Source organism: Hemitrygon akajei, chromosome 7 (genome assembly GCF_048418815.1).
Source record: "Hemitrygon akajei chromosome 7, sHemAka1.3, whole genome shotgun sequence".
NCBI classification, from domain to species: domain Eukaryota; kingdom Metazoa; phylum Chordata; class Chondrichthyes; order Myliobatiformes; family Dasyatidae; genus Hemitrygon; species Hemitrygon akajei.
The window spans coordinates 8,472,990-8,488,530 of record NC_133130.1 but is presented as its reverse complement, the minus strand read 5'-3'; the positions used below and the strand labels follow the sequence as shown (position 1 = coordinate 8,488,530).

The window sequence follows — 15,541 nt, the reverse complement described above, 5'->3', positions numbered from 1 at the left end:
AAGTTCACAGCAGATACAATCTCTGGAATACCAGGGTAATAAAGACACCTACATCTATTTCTTGACTACAGATGCAGCTTCAATACCATAATCCCAAAGTTCACCATTCAGAGATCAAAGTAAATTTATTATCAAAGTACATATATGTCACCATATTCAGCCCTGAGATTCATCTTCTCATGGCCATACTCAATAAATCCAATAACCATAATAGGATCAATGAATGACCACACCAACAGGGTGGACAACCAGTGTGTATGAGATAACAAACAATACAGAAAAAAAAGAAATAATCATAATAATTTCTAAAGATATAAACATGAACTTTGGACTAGATAAGTACGGGACATTAAACATAAAGAATGGTGTAATTGAGCTGATAGAATATAAAACTTTGCTGCAGGATATAATACAACCGATGGATGAATATAAATATCTGGGATATCAACAAACAGAAAATAAATTATAGTGTGATAAAGGGGAATTTTTCAACAGAATTATAAAATTCTTCAGACCTCTTGTATATTAAAGATAAACTCTTGATCTCTCAACCTATTCTTCACGTACTTGCACCGTATTGTTACGTACATTGCACTTTCTCTGTTACTTTGACACTCTATTTTCTGCAATCAGTTGTGTTTTCCTTTGCACCATGTTGATGTGCTCGTGTTTGAATGATCTGTCTGGAGGACATCCAAAATCATGTTTTGTCCTGAATGCTGGACACTAGCCTCCCCAACATCCAGGATATCTTCAGGGAGTGATGCCTCTAAAAGGTGGCATCCAAAATTAAGGACCCCCACCACCCAGGATATGCCCTCTTCTCGTAGCGACCGTCATGAAGGATGTACAGAAGTCTGAAGCACACTCAGCAATTCAGGAATAGCTTCTTTCCCTCTGCCATCCAATTTATGAATGGACATTTACTCATGAACATTAGCTCTGTACTTTTATTTCTCTTCAGAATCAGAATCAGGTTTATTATCACTGGCATGTGACGTGAAATTTGTTAACTTAGCAACAGCAGTTCAATGCAATACATAATATACAAGAAGAGAAAAAAAAACGTAAAATCAAAAATAATTAAATAAATCAATTACTGCACATACATTGAATAGATTTAAAAATCATGTAAAAACAGAAATACTATATATTTTAAAAAGTGAGGTAGTGTCCAAGATTTCAATGTCCATTTAGGAAGCGGATGGCGGAGGGGAAGAAGCTGTTCCTGAATCACTGAGTGCGTGCCTTCAGGCTTCTGTACCTCCTACCTGATGGTAACAGTAAGAAAAGGGCATGCCCTGGGTGCTGGAGGTCCTTAATAATGGATGCTGCCTTTCTGAGACACCGCTCCTTGAAGATATAGACTAGTACCCAAGATGGAGTCGACTGAATTTACAACTTTTTGCAGCTTCTTTCTGTACTACTTATTCAAATTAGCTCTTTTAATTTCTATATATAATTTCCAGTTTTTGTTATTATCTATTGAAATATACTGCTGCCATGTTACGACGAATATCATGAAATTCTGATTCACTGTACTTTGGTGCACATAACAATGGAAAAACATCGATGATGTTTTGTTCAGTTTAATTAGAACATATAACCATAAGCTATAGGAGCAGAATTAGGCCATGTGGCCCATCCAGTCTGCTCTGCTATTTCATCATGGCTCATCCATTTCCCTCAGCCACCATCTCCGACACTTCTCCCCACATCCCTTCATGCCCTGACTTATCAAGAATCTGCTAATCTCTGCCTTAAATATACATGAATACTTGGCTTCCACAGCTGCTTGTGGCAATGAATCCCAAAAATTCACCACCCTCTGGCTAAAGAAATTTCTTTTTCATCTCCTTTCTAAATAAACATCCTTCTATTCTGAGGCTGTGTTGTAAAATTAGCCTGCTCCATCATGGTCACTAGCCTCCATAGCATGCAGGTTATCATCAAGGAGTGGTGCTTCAGAATGGCAGTGTCCATCATTAAAGCCCTCTACCGCCCATGACATGCCGCCTTCTTATAGCAATCATCAGGAGGAAGGTATAGAAGCCTGATTTGGGGACAGCTTATCACACAAGAACATAAGAAATAGGAGCAGGAGTAGGCCATCCAGCCCATTGAGCCTGCTCCGCCATTCAATGGCTGATCTGTCTGTAAACTCAGATCTATCTACCTGCCTTTTCCCCATAACCCTTAATTCCTTTACTATGTAAAAACCTATCTAACTGTATCTTAAATATATTTAGTGAAGAAGCCTCAACTGCTTCCCTGGGCAGAGAATTCCACAGATTCACCACTCTCTGGGAAAAACAGTTTATCCTCATCTCCATCCTAAATCTCCTCCCCTGAATCTTGAGGCAATGTCCCCTAGTTCTAGTCTCACCTACCAATAGAAACAACTTTCCTACTTCTATCTTATCTATCCCTTTCAAAATTTTGAATGTTTCTATAAGATCCCCTCTCATTCTTCTGAACTCCAGAGAGTATAGTCCCAGGCAACTCAATCTCTCCTCATAGGTTAACTCCTTCATCCCTGGAATCAACCTGGTGAACCTCCTCTGCACTGCCTCCAAACCCCATATATCCTTCCTCAATCATGGAGACCAAAACTGCACATGGTACTCCAGGTGTGGCCTCACCAGTACCCTATATAGTTGCAGCGTGACCTCACTGCTCTCAAATTCAAACCCTCTAGCAATGAAGGCCGACATTCTGTTTGCTTTCTTAATAGCCTGTTATAACTGCAAGCCATCTTTTTGCGATTCAAGAACAAGCACTCCCAAGTCCCTCTGCACAGCAGCATGCTGCAATCTTTCACCATTTAAATAATAACCTGCTCTTCCATTATTCCCCTTCAAAGTGGATGATCTCACATTTACCAACGTTGTATTCCATCTGCCAGACCTTGGCCCACTCACTTAATCTATCTATATCCCTCTGCAGATTCTCCGCATCCTCTGTACAATTTGCTTTTCCACTCAGTTTAGTGTCATCAGCAAATTTTGCTAAGCTACACTCAGTCCCCTCTTCCAAATCATCAATGTAAATGGTAAACAGCTGCGAGCCCAGCACTGACCCCTGTGGCACCCCACTCACCACTGACTGCCAACCGGAGAAACACCATTTATACCAACTCTCTGCCTTCTATCGGTTAACCAATCCACTATCCATGCCAATACACTTCCTCCGACTCCATGCATCCATATCTTATTTATAAGTCTCCTGTGCGGTACCTTATCGAATGCCTTCTGGAAATCCAAGTATACGACATCCGCCAGTTCCCCTCTATCCACTGTACTCATTATGTCCTCAAAGAACTCCAGTGAGGTTGTCAAATAAGACCTGCCCCTCCTGAATACATGCTGCATCTGTCTAATGGAACTACTCCTTTCTAAATGTTTTGCTATTTCTTCCTTAATGACAGCTTCAAGCATTTTCCCAACTACAGATGTTAAGATAACCGGCCTATAGTTGCCCGTCTTTTGCCTGCATCCTTTTTAAAAAAGTGGCGTGACATTTGCTGTCTTCCAATCCGCCGAGACCTGTACAGACTCTAGAGAGTTTTGATAAATGACTACCAATGTGTCTTCCATAACCTCCGCTAATTCCTTCAGCACCCTGGGATGCATCCCATCAGGACCAGGGGACTTATCTACCTTCAGGCCCTCTAGTTTTCTCATCACTATCTCTTTAGTGACAGTCATGTTATCTTGGTCCTCACCTCCCATTTCATCCATAACATCAATCTTTGCACATTAGATGTGTCCACATTAGCCAACTCCTCCCTCATCCCATTGTAGTGTCCCTTGCTCAAGCATAATACACTAGTCGTCCTCCATCTGTATGCAAAATTCAATTACACTATGATCACTCTTTCCAAAAGAATCCCTGACCACAAGATTGTTAATCTTACCTGTCTCATTGCTCAGGACTAGATCTGAGACAGTATTTTCCCTTGTAGGTTCACTAACATGCTGCTCAAGAAAGCCATCATGGATGCATTCTAGGAGGTTTTTGCGCAAGACTTCCTTGACCAACCTGATTCACCCAATTTATATGAAAGTTAAAATCCCCCATGACAACTGCCATTCCATTCTTACAAGACTCAGTTATTTCTTGGTTAATCACTTCTGCCACTGCAATACTTTTATTAGGTGGTCTACAGACAACTCCCACCAGTGATTTTATCCCTTTACTGTTCTTAATCTCTACCCAGATGGACTCAACATTCTGCTCCGTACATCTTATATCATCTCTCACAACTGTCCTGATCTCATTCTTAATTAAGAGTGCCACCCCACCTCCTTTGCCTTCCTTGTCTATCTTTCCGTGTCACCTGATAACCTTGGAAATGTAATTCCCAATCATCTCGACCTTGCAACCAGGTTTCTGTAATGGCCAATGAATCATAAGCCTTGGTACTGATCTGTGCCACAAGTTCACTAACCTTGTTTCCAATACTATGGGCATTTAGATAAAGTGCCCATCTACTCATTGTCCTTGTTTCCAATACTACGTGCATTTAATTAAAGTGCCCTTATACTCATTGCCCTTTTGAAATCTAGTGACCTATGCAATTTTTGCTTTTAACTTTTATGCACTCTACTCTTACTTTTTTCTTCACTAAGTCTTGCTTTGGTCTCTGCATCACTTCCCTCTTCTTTTCTGTGTGGGTTGCCATCTCCCTGCCATATTAGTTTAAAGCCTCCCCAACAGCACTAGCAAACAATCTCTGAAGGACATTGATCCTGGCCCTTCCCAGATGTAGACCATCTAGACGGTACTGGTCCCACCTCTCCCAGAAGTGGTTCCAATGCCCCAAGAATCTGAAACCCTCCCTCCTGCACCACCGATCAAGCCACATGTTCATTCCCGCTATCCTGCTATTCCAACTCTGGCTAGCACGTGGCACCGGTAATAATCCTGAGATTATTACCTTTGAGATCCTACTCTTTAATTTATCTCCTAGCTCCCTAAATTCAGCTTGTAAGACCTCATCCCGCTTTCTTCCTATATTGTTAGTACCTACATGCACCACGACAGCTGGCTGCTCACCCTCCCCTCTCAGAATGCCCTGCAGCCTCTCCGAGACATCTCTGACCCTTGCACCCGGGAGGCAACACACCATACGGGAGTCCCGTTTGCAGCCACAGAAGCTCCTCTCTATTCCCCTTACCATGGAATCTCCTACCACAACTTCTCCACCACTCTTTTTCTTGCCCTCATGAGCAGCAGGGCCATCCATGGTGCCACGATCCTGGCTACTGCTGCCTTCACCTGATGAGCCATCTCCCCCAACAGACTCCAAAGCGGTGTGTCTGTTTTGGAGGGAGATGACTGCAGGAGACTCCTGGACTACCTTGCTGCTACTAATTCCTGTTCCTGATTTGGAACAAGAAGGCAGCGGGAGAGCACCTAAGGATTTCCAGCAGGAAGACATTTTGAGTTCTCAGGGGAAGAGAGAGGCCAGACTGCGCAGACGCATGACGTCAGCCAGTTGAGCGTGAACAGTTTAAAAAGAAGGCAGACATATCTAGTGGGCAACATTGAGAGTGGGCAGTGGAGTGAAAGGGCTTTGGATCAATGGGCTTCGGCAGTAATGGGATGAGGTGAGGCAGTTGTTGATTGCAAAAGGAGGTAGTATGTGTGAGAGGTCAGTTTTCTATGGTCGGTGTCAGATGTGGGAGGTCCTGGAGTCTCCTGGCATCCCGGACGGCCACATCTGCATCCGGTGCATCGAGATGCAACTCCTAAGGGACCGTGTTAGGGAACTGGAGCTGCAGCTCGATGACCTTCATCTGGTCAGGGAGAGTGAGGAGGTAATAGAGAGGAGTTACAGACAGGTGGTCACTCTGGGGCCACGGGGGACAGAGAAATGGGTCACAGTCAGGAGAGGGAAGGGGAAGAGTCAGGTACTAGAAAGTACCCCTGTGGCTGTACCTCTTGACAATAACTACTCCTGTTTGAGTACTGTTGGGCTGGGGGACAGCCTACCTGGGGGAAGCGACAGTGGCCGTGCCTCTGCCACAGAGTCTGGCCCTGTGGCTCAGAAGGGTAGGGAAAGGAAGAGGAAGGCAGTAGTGATAGGGGACTCTATAATCAGGGGTTCAGACAGGCGATTCTGTGGACACAGGAAAGAAACTCAGATGGTAGTTTGCCTCCCAGCTGCCAGGGTCCGGGATGTTTCTGATCGTGTACAAGATATCCTGCAAAGGGAGCGAGAACAGCCAGAGGTCGTGGTACATATTGGTAACCAATGACATAGGGAGGAAAAGGGAAAAGGTCCTGAAAGAAGACTACAGGGAGTTAGGAAGGAAGTTGAAAAGCAGGACCTCAAAGGTAGTAATCTCGGGATTACTGCCTGTGCCACACGACAGTGAGAATAGGAATAGAATGAGGTGGAGGATAAATGCGTGGCTGAGGGATTGGAGCAGGGGGCAGAGATTCAGATTTCTGGATCATTGGGACCTCTTTTGGGGTGGGTGTGAAGTGTACAAAAAGGGTGGGTTGCGCTTGAATCTCAGGGGGACCAATATCCTGGCGGGCAGATTTGCTAGAGCTGTTGGGGAGGGTTTAAACTAGTTTGGCAGGGGGGTGGGAATCAGAATGTGAGTGCAGGGATTAAGGTAGAAGGACAAGGGCATGATGCTAAGAGTTCTGAGTTGATGAGGAAGGACAAGCAGGGGACAGAACATAATTGTAGCCAGTTAAAGGGGTTGAAATGTGTCTATTTCAGTGCTAGGAGTTTTAGGAACAAGGAGGATGAACTTAGAGCATGGATTAGTACGTGGAACTATGATGTTGTGGACATTACTGAAACTTGGTTGGAGGAAGGGAAGGATTGGATGATGCAGGTCCTGGGGTTCAGGTGTTTTAAAAGGAACAGTATGGGAGGTAGAAAAGGCGGGGGGAGTAGCATTGCTGGTCAGGGATAGTATCACGGCTATAGAAAGGGAGGACACTTCAGAAGGAGTGTCTACGGAGTCAGTCTGGGTGGAAGTCAGAAATAGGAAGGGATCAATCACTGTGCTGGGAGTAGTCTATAGGCCCCCAAATAGCCCTCGGGACACCGAGGAGCAGATAAGCAGGCGGATTTTAGAATGGTGCAGGAAATACAGGGTAGTAGTTATGGGTGATTTCAACTTCCCTCATATTGACTGGCACCACCTGAATGCAAGGGGCATAGATGGGGCTGAATTTATCAGGTGTGTTCAAGAAGGATTCCTGACACAATATGTTGACAGGCCGATGAGAGGAGAGCGATACTGGATCTAGTTCTGGGTAATAAACCTGAGCAACCTCTTGGTGGGGGGAGCATTTTGGTGAGAGTGACCACAACTCCCTTAGCTTCAGCATAGCTATGGAAAGGGATAAAATCAGATGAAATGGTAAAGTGCTTAACTGGGGAAGGGCTAACTTTGAAGGGATGAGGCAGGAACTAGCGAGAGTAAATTGGAAACAGATGTTCAAAGGGGAAAGCACAGAAGTAATGTCAGAGAAGTTTAGGGACCACTTGAGCTGGGTTCAGGATAGGTTTGTCCACTGAGGCAAGGAAAAAATGGAAGGAAAATGGAACCGTGGCTGATGAAACATGGGAGGCAACTCGTCAAGAGGAAAAAGGAAGCATATGTTAGATATAAGAAGCAGGAAGTAGGAGGGGCTTATGAGCAACATAGGGTAGCCAGGAAGGAGCTAAAGAAAGGATTTAGGAGAGCTTGAAGGGGCATGAGAAGATCTTGGCATGTAGGATTGTAATGTTCTCGCTCGCGTGTAACGGAACGCCAAACTAAACATCGAGGTAAACCATAGTCAATGAAAACAAGGTCGCAGTAAGATTAACCATTTACTGTTCACTCTTCACATTAATGTATGGTGAAAACTGTTGATAAAACAATACAAGATTGGTACAGTATTTGTTTCCTTCTAGATATCACATTTACATCGTGAATACTTGCAAAGGTAAAACTACAACAACTACATTACATTAAAGTGCAGCATACAGTCAGAATCTACCTACGCCATTGACTGCTTTAAATACACTTCAACACAAACTATCCCGACTCTTTAGCTAACGAAAACATAAACCTTATTGACCATCGTTACTTTTAACAGGATCGGTGTTAACATTTTAATTCAACATATCGATTATCTCATGACTTACAGCGTTGCTTTCACTGTGATTTCTAATGCATACAGAGACAATTTTCTTGCGCTGATCTCACACGTGTGAGCACCCCCACCCTTGCGTTTATCCCAAACCGGTATTTTCCCACGAGACGCGGTGAAACCAGATGTGACGTCATCGCATGCCGCAATATATTACAGACAACGAATTTACTTAAACAATCCTAACTTTAACTAAAAAATGCTAACACACGAATTACTAAGCGAAAATATTATAAACTAAATAACTGCCATAAAGGCAACACAAGGATTAAGGAGAACCCCAAGGCGTTCTATACGTATGTAAAGAATAGGAGGATGACAAGAACGAAGGTGGGATGGCTAAAGGATAAAGAGGGCAACATGTGCCTGGAGGCGGAGGAGGTTGGGGCAGTCATAAATGAATACTTTGCTTCAGTATTCACAAGTGAAAAGGATCTCGATCAGGATGAGGTCAAAGTAGAGCGGGCCTGTGTGCTGGACAACATGGAGATTAAGGACGACGAAGTGCTGGACCTTCTTAAAAACATTAAGATTGATAAATCCCCAGGGCCGGATATGATACACCCCAGGTTGTTGTGGGAATTGAGAGAAGAGATCGCTGGAGCATTAGCTATGATCTTTGAATCCTCTTTGGCTGCAGGGGAAGTGCCAGAGGACTGGAGAATGGCAAATGTAGTTCCCTTGTTTAAAAAAGGTAACAGGGAGAAACCTAGGAACTATAGGCTGGTGAGTCTTACGTCAGTGGTATGCAAACTACTGGAAAGGATTCTTAAGGATAGGACCTATGAGCATTTGGAGAAGTACAGTCTACTCATGGATAGTCAACATGGCTTTGTGAAGGGAAGATCGTGCCTCATAAGCCTGATTGAGCTTTTTGAAGAGGTAACGAAAGAAATTAATAAAGGTAGGGCAGTGGATGTGGTCTACATGGACTTTAGCAAAGCATTTGACAAGGTCCCTCATGAGAGACTCATCCAGAAAGTCATGAGGCATGAGTAAGTGGAACCCTGGCTGTTTGGATAAAAAATTGGCTTAAAGGAGGAAAGCAGAGGGTAGTTGTGGAAGGAGAGTATTCTGCCTGGAGGTCAGTGACTAGTGGAGTGCCGCAGGGATGTGTCCTGAGACCCCTGCTATTTGTGATTTTTATAAATGACCTGGATGTAGAGGTGGAAGGATAGGTGAGTAAGTTTGTGGATGACACCAAGATTGGAGGAGTTGTGGATGGAGCTGTAGGTTGTCAAAGGTTACAAGAGGATATAGACAGGCTGCAGAGTTGGGCAGAAAAATGGCAGATGGAGTTCAATCCGGACAAGTGTGAGGTGATGCATTTTGGAAGGACAAACCAGAAGACTGAGTACAGGATTAATGGTCAGTTACTTAAAAGTGTGGATGAACAAAGGAACCTTGGGTTTCAAATCCATACATCCCTCAAGGTCGCTGCACAGGTTGATAGGGTAGTTAAGAAGGCCGATGGGATGCTAGGTTTCATTAACAGGGGGATTGAGATCAAGAGTAGAGAGGTCATGTTGCAACTCTACAAATCTCTGGTGAGACTGCACTTAGAGTATTGTGTTCAATTCTGGTCACCTCATTATAGGAAGGATGTGGAAGCTATGGAGAGGGTGCAGAGGAGGTTTACCAGGATGTTGCCTGGTTTGGAGAACAAGTCATATGAAGCAAGGTTAGCAGAGCTGGGACTTTTCTCTTTGGAGTGTAGAAGAATGAGAGGGGACTTGATAGAGGTCTACAAGATTATGAGAGGCATAGATAGGGTGGATAGCCAGTACCTGTTTCCCGGGGCACCAATAACAAACACCAGAGGGCATATGTACAAAATTAAGGGAGGGAAGTTTAGGGGAGACATCAGGGGTATGTTTTTTACACAGAGGGTTGTGAGTGCCTGGAATGACTTGCCAGGGATGGTGGTGGAGGCTAAAACATTAGGGGTATTTAAGAGCCTCTTGGACAGGCACATGGATGAAAGAAAAATGGAGGGTTATGGGGTAACTTTTTTTAAGTACTTTTAGTACTTTTTTTCAGGATTATATGGGTTGGCACAACATGGAGGGCTGAAGGGCCTGTACTGTGCTGTAGAGTTCTATGGTTCTATGGTACTACTCTTCCTGTTGGTCACCATTCCTTATCTTTCCTTAGATCCTTAAACTGCCGTGTGACCAACTCACTAAATGTGCTATCCACAACATTCTTTGCATCTTGGATGCTCCAAAGAGAGTCCATGCTCAGCTCCAGTGCCACCATGCGGTCTATCAGAAACTGCAGCTGGACACACTTCCTGCACACAAAGCCTTCAGGGACACTGTCAGCCTCCCTGAGTTCCCACGTCACAGGAGAAGCATGGCACGGGTCTGAGCTCACCTGCCATGACAGAGCAACAGAGGTTAGCGGAAGAGGACCACGGGAGAAAGGGAAAAGTCTGCTAGGGAAGTCGAAGGCCGTTATCTATGAATCAGTTCTTCACCTTGGCCTTTCCTCGCCATAGCCCCGTTTGAGCCGAAGCCCTCTCACTCTGCTGCCCGCTCCGACCACTGCTGGCTGTATATGGCGGTCTTCTTTTTAAAATCTTCCCGCTCTCTACTGGCTGACATCATGCACCTGCACAGTCTTGTTTCTCTTTACCCCGAGGAGTAAAATGCCTTCTCTCTGAAAATCCTGTCAGCCGTTCCACTCACAGCTTCTTGCTTCAAATCCCCTCTGTTGTCTGATTTCTGAATGGCATGAGCACTACCTCAGCACTTTTTAAAACTTCCTAAATTTTTACACTACTTATTTTATTTAAGTATTTAATAAATATATACTGATTGTAATTCACAGATTTTTTCTCTACATGATCATTTATTGCATTGCACTGCTTCCACAAAGTAAAGAGATATGCCAGTGATTGTATTGTATTTCACTTAGACTCTTTCAGTTTTTTACATTCTGTGATTTCACCCATTCTTTCTTGCTGTATTTGCAAGATTTGTTTGATGTTTTTGTTGCCGTTTGCATGATTTGTTTTTTACACTTGGGGGGGGCTTGATATCCCTATTACCATTTGCACAATTTGTTTTCATGCATGGGGGGGGTTGATGTTCTTGTTACAGTTTGCACAATGTGATTTTTGTGTGTGGGGTTCTTGTTGCCATTTGCGTGATCATTTTTGTACATAGGGGGGCTTGATGTTCTTGCTGCTGTTTGCACAATGTGTTTCTTTATGCATGGTGGGGTAGATGTCCGTGTTACCTTTTGGGCAGATTTTTTTTTCATGAGGGTGTTGATCTTTTTCTTTAAATGCCATCCATGGTTTTATTTGTTTTGTGGCTGTCTGGAGAAGATGAATCTCAGAATTGTACAGTGCATAAATACTTCGAAAATAAAAATACATTGAACCTTGAACCTTGAAGTTAAAAATAATCAGAGTCAACACAGACCCTTGTGGAACACAGCTACTCACTTTATTCCCACTCTTTGCCGCCTGCCAAACAGCCAATGCTCTACTCTGCTAAAATCTTTCCTCTAATGCCATTGGGCTCTTGTCTTGTCAAGCGTCCTCATGTGTGGCACCTTGTCTGAATATCCAAATAGACATCATCCACTGATTCTCCTCTGTCCATCCTGCTTGTCATTTCTTCAAAGAATTCCAACAGATTTCTCGGGCAAGATTTTCCTTTGAGGAAACCATGCTGACTTTGGCTTATTTTATCATGTGCCCCCAAGTACATCAAAACCACATCCTTATCAATTGTGTCCAACATCTTCCCAACCACTGAGGTCAATCTAACTTGCCTATAATTTCCTTTCTTCTGCTTCTTTCCCTTCGTGAAAAGTGGAGTGACATTTGTAATTCTGCGTGCAGTCTATAAAATCTTACATTGGTCAAGATTTGTGCATTTACGTTCAATATTTCTACTTTGGTGCTGGCTGCAGCAACCAGGAGATTGTAGGTTGGTTCAGTACAAAGTGAAAGAACTGAGCTCAGGATGGAAATAGTTACACTGCAAATTGATATTCAATGCGCAAAATATTCATAAATATCTTTCATATATTTCAAATCATTATGATTGTTTTTGTGGTTCTTCATCTGCCCTGACCTTCAGTTGTTTACTGCCCACAGGTGTAAATGCAGAGACAGTCCTGATCCAATCACCAGGAGTTGTGAAGGTGCGTGAAGGTGGAATGGTGCAGATACAGTGTGACCTGGAGAGTGACAATGTGGATGTCACTGTGGATAAATACCATGTACACTGGTACAACTCACACAATGAACTGACACAAAAAGGAATCATCCTTAGTCTTTACAGTACTGGCCGAGCTTACAGATCACGGGGCTTCTCTGGTCGATTTCAGCTTTCCAGGAATGTCACCACCAACAGCTACTCACTGACCATCAGCAACGTGAGGATCACCGACTCTAAACTTTACATCTGTGGCATTTGGGACTCAGTCTTTGGAAAGGGAACCCAGCTGAATGTGACCAGTGAGTACTTCATGTTGCTTGTATTTCTAGTCACGTCTCTGTACCAACATCTACAAATAACGATGACATCATGTTCTCAGTTTTATAGAAACACCTGTTATTAAAAATTTCTGCTCAGAATAAAGAATGGGACAAACTGATTTTTTACAAGTGAACAATCTGCTTGACTCTTCACTGGCTCCTGAGTAATCAGGGAAAGAGGATAAATACTGGTATTGCCAGTGACATTGTGTCTGTGAATAGACGAATGCAAGGTTTGGGACAACCATTGCACCGACTCAGGTGCTGAAAGACAAAAGCACCCAGAGGAATTGCAGATACCATCTGAATAAAACAGGACATTGACTGGACTACAGGCATGATTAAAACAATGAGGATAATAATGAGATTTTGCACAGTTACCTCAGAAAATATGTGATGAAATTGAAGAGAGTCCAGAGGATGTTTACAAGAATGAAAAGATTGATGTACAAGGAGCATTTGATGGCCCTAGGCCTGTACTCACTGGAATTTAGAAGAATAAAGGGTGATCTTAATGAAAACTATCAAATATTGATAGGCCCAGATAGAGTGGATGTGGAGAGAATGTTTCCTATAATAGGCAAGTCTAGGACCAGAGGGCACAGCCTCAGATTAGGGGGATGCCCATTTATAACAGAGATGAGGAGAAACTCCTTTAGTCAGAGGGTAGTGAATCTGTGGAATTCATTGCCATAGACTACTGTGGAGGCCAAGTCATTGAGTATTTTTTACAGCGAAGGTTGATGGGTTCTTGATTAATCAGGACACCAACGTTTTTGCAGCATCCCTTGTGTCTCTATCGACTTTTTCTATGTTTCACATAAATTTATGGTCACAGCTCAGTCTCCAATTATCCTGAGTAAACAATTCAAGTCAGTCTAAACTCCTATATAACTAAAGCTCTGCAATCCAGGCCACATCCTGGTGAACCTCTTCTGCCTCCTCTCCAAAGGCTCCACATCCTCCCTGTAATGGGGTAACCAGAACTGAACAGGAAATGTTCCCAAAGCAGAACTTTACCCAGCTGCTGCATGACTCCATGATCAGCACCCTGACAATGAGGCAAACAAGCCTTATGCATTCTTTACTTGCAATCATAAACACAAGAGATTCTGCAGATAATGGAAATCCAGGGCAACACACACACACAATGCTAGAGGGACTCAGCAGGTCAGGCAGCATCTATAGAGAGGAAGAAAGAGTCAATGTTTCAGCCGAGACCCTTCTTCAGGGCTGCATTGCCACTTTCAGTTAACAATGGATTTGTATCATAAGATCCCTTTGTACACCAATACTCCAAACGGTCTATTCAGTTACTCTATACTGTCACGATTATTTGACCTCCCAAAGTATATCACCTCACACTTGTCCAGGTTGTTTTCTCTTCCCCATTTCTCAGCTCAAAGTCTGCAACAGATCTATAGTCTGTGATACTCTGACGCTCTTTTCATGACCCACAATGCCACATATTTCCAATTTTTGTGTCATCTGCAAACTAATATATCAACCAAACTACATCTTCGACCACACGACATAGAAGCAGAATTATGCCATTTGGCCCAGTGAGTTGGCTCCACCATTTAATTATGGCTGATTTTTTTTTCTCCTCCTCGACCTCATTTCCCAGCCTTCTCCCCTTTTCCCTATAATGTGCAATCAAGAACCTGTCAATCTCTGCCTTAGATACACCCAATGATCTGGCCTCCACAGCTGCATGTGGCAACAAATTTCACAAATTCACCACCCTCTGGCTAAAGAAATTTCTCCGCATCTCTGTTTTGAATGGGTGCCCCTTATACCCTCTTGTCCTAGACTCTCCTGCCATGGGCAACATCCTTTCCACATCTACTCTGTCTAGGTCTTTCAACATTTGAAAGGTTTCAATGAGATCCCCATCATCCTTCTAAATTCCAGCGAGTCCAGGCCCAGAGCCATCAAACATTCCTCATATGAGAGCCCTTTCATTCCTGGAATCATCCTTGTGAACCTCCTCTGGACCCTCTCCAATGCCAGCACATCTCTTCTAAAATAAAGAGCCCAAAACTGCACACAATACTAAAGCTGAGGCCTCATCAGTGCTTTATAAAGCCTCAGCATCACATCCTTGCTCTTGAAATGAATGCTAACATTGCATTTGCCTTTCTCACCAACAACCTGCAAGTTAACCTTTACGGTGTTCTGCACAAGGACTCCCAAGTCCCCTTGCATTTCAGATTTTTGGATTTTCTCCCCATTTAGAAAATAGACCACACATTTATTTCTACTACCAAAATGCATGACCATACATTTTTCAACAGTGTATTCCATTTGCCACTTTCTTGCCCATTCTCCTAATCTGTCTAAGTTCTTCTGCATCCTACCTGTTTCCTCAACACTACCTGCCCCTCCACCAATCTTCATATCATCTTTGGCTAATATCACAAAAACAGAGGACCTGATGTAGTTCATTTCAGAACACAACTAGTCACAGTAACTAGCAGAGTAACAGCCCTTCCCACTCCTTTGTCTTCTATGGCCAACCCAGTTTTGAACGCAATCTAGAGTTGCAGGGGGATGGGAACAAGACCACCAGGGAGCTGGTGGAGTGATTGTGGGGATAATGTTGTGAAGGTACATGCAAAGAAAGGAATCAAATTTTCAAGCATGGAGGGATGAATATTCAGATCTGTACATATTTCAATGTAAGAAGTTTTGTAGGAAAGGCAGATGAGCTCAGAGCATGGATCAGCACATTGAATCATGGCAATCAGAATCAGAATCAGGTTTATTATCACTGGCATGTGTTGTGAAATTTGTTAACGACACAACATTTCAATGAAATACATGATAATATAGAAAGGAAAAATATAAATCAATTACATTAACTATATATGT

General features: G+C 43.3%; 1 protein-coding gene across 1 annotated transcript in view; it reads left to right on the top strand.

Moving 5' to 3' along the window:
* The window catches only part of LOC140729945 (uncharacterized), a 91,334-nt gene that overhangs the window by 30,982 nt on the left and 44,811 nt on the right, over positions 1–15,541 (top strand). The window contains exon 2 of the mRNA XM_073050119.1: positions 12,284–12,646. Coding sequence (XP_072906220.1) covers positions 12,284–12,646 — 363 coding nt within the window. The remainder of the gene's footprint in view (positions 1–12,283; positions 12,647–15,541) is intronic.